Consider the following 7998-nt stretch of genomic DNA (forward strand, 5'->3'; position numbering starts at 1 on the left):
TATGAGCACATGAGCCAACCAAAAAGGCACTTGCACAAATTTGAAGGGTACTTTTGCCAACTTGGACTTACCGGAGGGGTATTTGTGCCAACTAAAGGGGCTCTTAGGTCAACCAGAGTGCCAACCAGCTTACCAAACCAGCACTTGCCACCAGAGGGCAAGTGAACAGTCATTTTGGTTCAGCCGTGCAAAAATGAGGTAGGTACTTACAACACAAACATATCTTATGTAAATTATTTCTACTTTGAAAAGACACTTTGGCAAATATCACTGCATCTGTTGTTGTAAGACATTAGTTTCATTCTTTTGCATGGATCTAATGACAAAACTGTAACAAAGACTGTAATTATAAATATATTACATTCTGCTTGGTTGATTGCCAGTGTGCAGCAGGCAGGCTCAGCTGAGGCTGGTGACCACCCATGGGTCCTGTCATCCACAACGACACTTCACTAGTTACAGGCCCTATTGCTTGGTGTCTTCTGGGCCCGAAGTCACTCTGAGACTTATTTGTGTCATCCACAGAGACCCAGAGACATACCTCCAACACACACACTTGTACTTCTATCTTTGTAAGGACACTCACTGACATAATGAATTCCCTAGCCCCTAACTCTAACCTTAACCATCAGAACTAAACCTAATTCTAACCTGAACCCTAAAGCCAAGTCTTAACCCTCACAAAGGTGTTTCACAAAGTGAGGACCAGCCAAAATGTCCTCACTTTCCACAAATGTCCTCACTCTGTGGTAAAAAAAAAAAAAGAAAAGTGAAAAGTTTTTTATCCTCACTATGTCTATGTAGGAAGTACAAGTACACCCACACACACACACACACACACACAGAGTCATACATGTTTAGGCTTGCACAGTACAGTCATGGGCAAAAATATTGGCACTCTGCATTTCTGTCAGATAACTCACCACTTCTCCCAGAAAATCATTGCAATCACAAATCCTTTGGTATTCTCGTGTTTGTTTCTTTTGTTTGCATTGGAATGACACAAGAAAAGCAAATAAAAAAGCCCAGTGTGATTCATTCCGCACAGAACTTCCAAACTGGACAGGACAGAGTTGTTGACACTCCGAACTTAATATTTGGTAGCCCACCCTTTGGATAAAATAACTGAAATCATTCACTTCCTATAACCATCAGTGAGTTTCTTACAACTCTACTGGAACCTGGACCACTCTTCTTTTGCCAGCTGCTCCAGGTCCCTAAGATTTGAAGGGTTCCTTCTCCCAGCTAATGTTCTGAGATCTCTCCACAGGTGATCTATGGGATTTAGACCTGGACTCATTTTTGGCCACTTCAAAACTCTCCAGCACATTGTCTGAAACCATTTCTGGTGCTTTCTGAAGTCTGTCAGAGGTCATTGTCCTGCTGTAAGACCCATGACCTCTGACAGAGACCCAGCTTTCTGACACTGGGTCCTACATTGCGCCCCAGAATTTGTTGGTAGTCTTCAGTTTTCACAATGCTATACACTATGCTATGTCTGAAGCAGCAGAGCAACCCCAAAATATCAGTGAACCTCCACCGTGTTTGAATGTTCTTGTCTTGGAAAGCCTCATTCCATTTTCTGAAAACAGTAGAATGATGTGATCTACAGAAGAGTTTCATTATGAATTAAAGGAGCATCACATGCTTGAAATAAAACTATTTCTGATTGTTTTGAAAAGGTGTCAATAAATCTGTCCAGTCCATTTTGGAGTTGTGTGAAATGTGTCAGATTTGGCTTTTTTTCTTTGCTTTTTGTGTTGTTCCAATGCAAACAAGAGAAATAAACATGAGTGTATTCAAAGAATTTGTGACTGCAACAGTTTTCTGGCAGAAGTGGTGTGTTATCTGGCAGAAATGCAGGGGTGCCAAGATTTTTGGCCATGACTGGAAAAGATCAGCATGATAAAGTACAGCAAATACAGTAAGTCTCAAAATGTGAGTTTGGGTTCCCCTGTTTACATTTTAAACAGTTACTTTTCATGTTATTTTTATAGTGAGTGTCCAACAGTATTGAGATTGAAAATTCAAAGATATTTTATACAATGAATCACTGTAGGTCTAACATCTAAATCATAGAACTGAATGTTAGTGAACTGAGATGTCACTGAGTTTGGTCTAGAACATGATTGATTCTCTTTGGATGAAGTTTTTGAGCAAGTATTGTTCTATCCTGTCCTATAAAATGATGTTCTATCCTATATTCTATCCTTAAAATAGTAAAGGTACTAGACAGAGAGACCTGCTATGTGTTTAACTAATTTTTTTTCTTCCCTTTTCCTCTGTGAACATTGCAGCTTACTTATAAATAACACTACTGTGTCCTCTAACGCCCTCAGACTGCCTCCCACTGTACACAAATGACACAACAATTATAATTATTTAGTTTTTACAGCCCAGGAATGTTTTGTCCAACTGTACACCTCAGTGCCCAAACCTCAGTGAAATAAATTTTTGTTTTGTTTTTTAATCAAAATGCCCTTTTTCATTTTCTGTAACTCTTTGTCTTCACTTAGGGTCACAAGGAAACACTAGTAAAACAAAAGCAGCAGAGAGTGTGAACTCCATGGCATATTACCAGGGGAACATAAGGATTGTATATGCCATTGGCAGGAGTCCACACCCACATTCCTCAGCTATGTACTCACAAGCGTCCTCTCTGCCCCCTTGTCCCTCCTCGTTCCCACTCTGACACTAAAACCTTGGCCCACATCGCTGTGCACTTTAAAGAAATGCAAACATTAGATTTTTTTCCTGGACACAGGGGCAGCTGAGCCGTTCTACAGTAGCTCAACGTGCTGCTGACCAAATGGATTGTTATGCATGTGGATTATGGAAGTCTGTCAAGTTTTTGTGAGGGGACTAATTTCAGTTAGTGTATTCTGATTTCAATGTGAAAAACAACCATATAGGAACATGCAGGAGAATAAAAAAAAAAAAAGGTAACATCAAAAACACAGTTGAGGACTGAAATGACGCTTGACTGCAACTCCATAAAAACACTTCTGAGCCAGAGCTTTTTGAGAGATAGTCTTCAATGGCTTGTCTACGTAAAGGTTATCTTTTACCTAAAAGTCAAAGTCAAAGACAGTGGGGCCGGAGAAGCTCTGTAGTTTGCTGTCTGGGGTGAATGGGTTCAGTGGTAGGTGGTGCATGGTGCGGAATGTGGCTGTAAAGAAAAGCCAGGAGGAATCATTATAGGGAAGAAATGGGACGCCAGAAGTGGGAGTGCACATAGTGGAGACTTTTCTGTCTTTTATAAAACAAGCTGCTGCACATGGCTTAAATCTCCTGTTCTGAGTTCCTTTATCCTCCCGTAACAGTGTGTACTTTCCAGTTTTAATTGTGGAGACTGAATGGAAGATGAAAGCAGGGAATGTACTGTAGTTATTTTATTCTGCATACAGTATACTTTCATTTTCAGACTACGGGTTAATGGCTGACAATTTATGGGGGTTTTTGTCATGTAGCTTTGATATGACATGTTTTTATTACAAACATAGCCATCCATTATCTGAACCACTTATTCTGTAGAGGATCCCTTGGGGGCTGGAGCCAATCCCAGCTGACACTGGGCAGGTTGCTAGTCTATCACAGGGCTGACACATAGAGACAGGTAGTCATTCATATCTATAGGCAATTTAAAGTCACTAGTTAACCTAAACTGCATGTATTTGGACTGTGGGAGGAGGTTGGTGTACTTGGAGGAAACCCACACAGGCACCTGGAGAAAATGCAATCTCCCCAGAGAAAGACCCCAGTTGGTCACAAGGTTGGAACCCAGAACCTTCTTGCTGTGAGGCAACAGTGCGACCCATTGCTCTGCAGTATTCAATGTGATATAGCCTACACAATAATGCATTGATAATTATAATCCGATAATATGATTTAACATTAATGTTCAATGTGCCATTCTGCATAATGACTACTGTTACTTTTAGTACTATAGGTTTTGATGTTAATTTACTTAAGTAACATTTTGGATACTGGACTTTTACTTGTAACAGGGTATTTTTACACTGTTGTATAGCAACTTTTACTTAAGTGGGAGATTTGAGTACTTCTTCCACCACTGGTATTGGGGTACTACTGTATGTTCAGTGTTAGAGATGAAAGAAATGAGTTTTACCAACTAAACTATATGCCGTATGTGATAAAATAATGTAGGCTCAAAGGACCAATTTTTAGCTTTCTTACAGTCTTCTTCAGCAGATAGTGACAGATGACGTCTACACACAGAGGAGCTCCACCTCTGAGATCATTTATCAAAACTCCAAGGTCCTGATATTGACGTCTGCATGCAATATCTTTCTTGTTGAATGACAAAATGTGACACATCTTTAACATAGACATACATTTATTCAGGTCTTAATACATTAATATTGAACAAGTTACATATTATGACTGATTGCAAATCACATAACACAATTCGAATTTATTCTTCTATACCTGCATAAGTTAAATGTAACAGATGTTTATTTTAAAATATGTAATGGGTACTGTTCCTCTTGTTACGAGGAGCACTTTGTCATAAAATGTAAGTAAAAGTGCACCATCTTTCTACTCATAAAATTACAAAAATTGGTCCAGAATCTGCATTCTAAGCAGGACTTCTCTGACAGAATAATATTGTTTTTCATTTGAAAATTGCAATATATCTTTACTTTTTTTCAGTAATTTGCTTTTTGATGCTATTTTCTAAAAACATAGCTAAATACAAGAAATACAACATTGTCAGTTTACAAAAGCTTAGCATATTAATCACCCCCCCAATATAACTACCTGGAACAACAGAGTTTGGGCAACAACAACACCATAATATCTCACAGCGCTATGTTACAATAAAATATCTGTTTCATAAGTTGAAGAGAAAAAGAAAATATAACAAGAGCAACATAAAATTAAGGAATACAATGCATAGATTCAATCATTTAAAAATGTAGAGATATAATTTACTTAGTACAGCTCTTTATCTTTTAGAGTGAACCCTGTGACACTGACTATATGGATTCATTACAGTTTATCCTGACTTGAGTGACCGGCACAAATATATATAATTCTGAACATATCACATGATAAAAATGCTAAATAGATCACTTTGACTTCAAAGGCAAATTCGGCTATAGTACACTATGGCATGTTTGGGTAAGAAAAGGCAACACCTGGCAGCAAAGCCAAACAGCAGCTTCTTTAACGGCTTCTCTGCAGAGCCTTGTGAAATGATAAGAATTTCATTGTACTCGTCTTGCCTGCGTCGCTCCCAAGCTTTCTTAAACTCTATGTCAGTGGTGTCAGATCATGTGCAATTACTTTTCTGGAGTAAGCAAGTTTTCATTTCCACCAAACACACCAGTTAAATGAGTTTCCCCTCTTGGTGGAATCGTTTGACGTAATTTGTGCTAAACAAAAACCTACATACTCGTCCTCGCCAACACATGACTGGACAAATGTAGTTTCTGGATAAATCATATCAACAGGCAGGTTTTCAGTTTTTGCCACTGACTGACTTCCAGAGAGGCAGTCACATGACCTGTAGGTAGACACCTTCACTACAGACGCCTTCACAAAGGTCTCCACAATCTTGACCACTCTTTGTGACTATTTATAAGAAGCCACTGACAGGCTGACAAACTCATTGTTATTACAGCAGTAAGTGGGGAAAGCAAGTCATAAAATGCAAATATACAAGCTAAATATGATACTGAACACTTAGTGGTGCTTTTCAGGGGCGACTTAAAATTAAATTGATCTCTTATTAAAGATGATTGTAGCTGTCAAGCTGTGTTAATTTTACATAGTATTAAATGTTTAGACAGAGAAAGGTAGAGGCAGAAGGGGCAGAGAGTCTCATTAAAAGCAGTAAAGCTGATCCTATCGATAGCATCAGAGGGCTCTTTTGGCCAACAAGGAATCATACTGTACTAATTAAAATCAGTCACACTGACCTTTTGAGACAAAGAAGTAAATTGAACAGTCGTCAAAGTGAACAGGGGACAGGCTGATCACTCACAGTGTCTTTATTGACAATCTCTGGCAGGTCTTGGACTCAGCCCGGTGTGAAAGCAACAGTAGCACTGAGAATATCATTTATACAACAACCTGCCTTGACCTTCTAACATTCACAGCGCTGCAAAGCGTTCATGAAAACCTAAGAATAACAATGTCATTTGCTTCTTCTTGTAAAAGCAGAAAACTGAAAATAAAGAATTCACTGTACTTCTCTTCAAGACTGCTGGATTTGAGTATCTTCTGGACCATGCACATTTACAATATAAAACCCTTCAAGCCTGCAGTCGATATCTGCTTTGTTAGGCACAATAAATAGGCCCCTGTGGTATTAAGGTTCAGAGTGACTGATGACTCAGAACAATTCTCATGTCTGAGTGCAGGTTACGCACCAGCATAAATCTATATTAACCACAAATAATTTAGGTCTCAAATATATACTAAATCTAGTAAACATCTACCACATTATTTTAATATACATTCTTAATGTATGTACATGAAATGAGAAAGTGTATTACCATTTTACAGCCTGATAAAGACAGATCCTCAAGCACAGACCAGTCCACTTGATATGAGCTTAAAAGATCCAGTTTTCACTGTGAACAAATCTGCTGCCTTGATTTTTGCTTCCACTCTGTGAACAATATTTACAGTCTCTGAAGACACACAACAAGACCTGATTTTACAGACCGTATGGTGACATTATGTACATTTAAGCGATAACAATATGAGTTATTACGAAACATCAAGTCTCTCATGTTAGATCACGTTATGTCCTCAAATCCATGAGCCAGATTACCTTCATAATTCCTCCACAATGGTAATGAATTACCACTACGCTGTACATACAAAACGTTTGATTGTGGAAACACAGTAAACAGCATCGTATGGGTTTGTGCACGTCTACAGATTGTGTTGCTGCTGCTGAGATGTAGTTGGCAGTGTCACTTGCGAAAATTGCAGACACAACCATTGTAACCTTGTATCTGTAACCTTGCTGAGTAAACCAGAGAAGTGTGTTTCAATTTGGCTCTTATATTAAGGCAAAATGTTTGGCACTTAGTTTGTACAGAATATGTAACATTTCAAAAATGATTTCATCTTTCATCTTCACCAATTCAGGGGCTCCGTTGTCAATGCATCCTCAGCAGATCTGAGCAGTCTCAGTCTGCTACGTGATCTGAAAAAGTAATTTGGAAACCAGATTTTTGATGGTACAGAAACGGCAGGTGATGTCAGAATTTGGCATCCTAAGATACTTTTTTTGTCTCAAATGAGCTCTGATTGTGCTATTTACCAAACAGCAACAACAAGACATCAGCTGAACAGAACTTCTTTCACACTACAGTTTCTACCCTGACACCCAGCTGTGTGTGGTGGTCTTCACTCCATGGGGGAAACCTTGTTGGGTCACCATTGGCTCAAAGTTGAAGTCCAGTGAGTCCCCATCCATCAGAGTTTCATGGAGGACTGTCTCCATGTCAAACTCAAATTTCTCTATGGACATGTCGTCCAGGTCGCTGGGCAGCTTCTCCGGGTGCAAGGGTGGTGGCAGGCCTGGTCGACCGTATCCGTTGGTGTTGAGAGGGCAGAAGCCACCAGGCATGCCTCCACCACCGAGGTGGCCAGAGAGGCCATAAGGCATCTGCATAACATTTTTGGCTATAGGCAAACGTGTGCTACTGCCATGGCTCAGTGACATGAGCAAGCGGCCATTCATAGCCGGTGATGTGCCTGGGGCTTGGCTGTGCACATTGTGAGGGTGAGTGTGGGAGAGGCTGTGCGGATGACCATTCCCTCCTGCCATGAGCTTGGCTGCATGCTGGTTGCTGCTGTAGGGTGGCAGCATGCAGCTTCCGCTGGACTGAGACACCACGGTGTCAACTGATGGCATGAGCTCTCCGTGTTGGTCTGTATCTGAAGTCAGCAGCTCCTTTAGAAGCCCTGCAGGGCAGCTGTACTGGCCCATACTGGGCCCAAAGCTGGGCTTGC

The 7998-nt window shown here is 40.1% G+C and overlaps 1 protein-coding gene across 1 annotated transcript in view; it reads right to left on the reverse strand.

The window, feature by feature from the left end:
• Positions 1-4767: 4767 nt before the first annotated feature.
• Positions 4768-7998, reverse strand: part of foxo1a (forkhead box O1 a) — a 25822-nt gene continuing 22591 nt past the window's right edge. Inside the window, 1 exon segment of the mRNA XM_020614746.1 lies at positions 4768-7998. This exon segment is cut by the window's right edge and continues 484 nt beyond it. Coding sequence (XP_020470402.1) covers positions 7358-7998 — 641 coding nt within the window. The 3' untranslated portion in view covers positions 4768-7357.

The sequence above is a fragment of the Monopterus albus genome, unplaced genomic scaffold (assembly GCF_001952655.1).
Source record: "Monopterus albus unplaced genomic scaffold, M_albus_1.0 scaffold150.1, whole genome shotgun sequence".
NCBI lineage: Eukaryota > Metazoa > Chordata > Actinopteri > Synbranchiformes > Synbranchidae > Monopterus > Monopterus albus.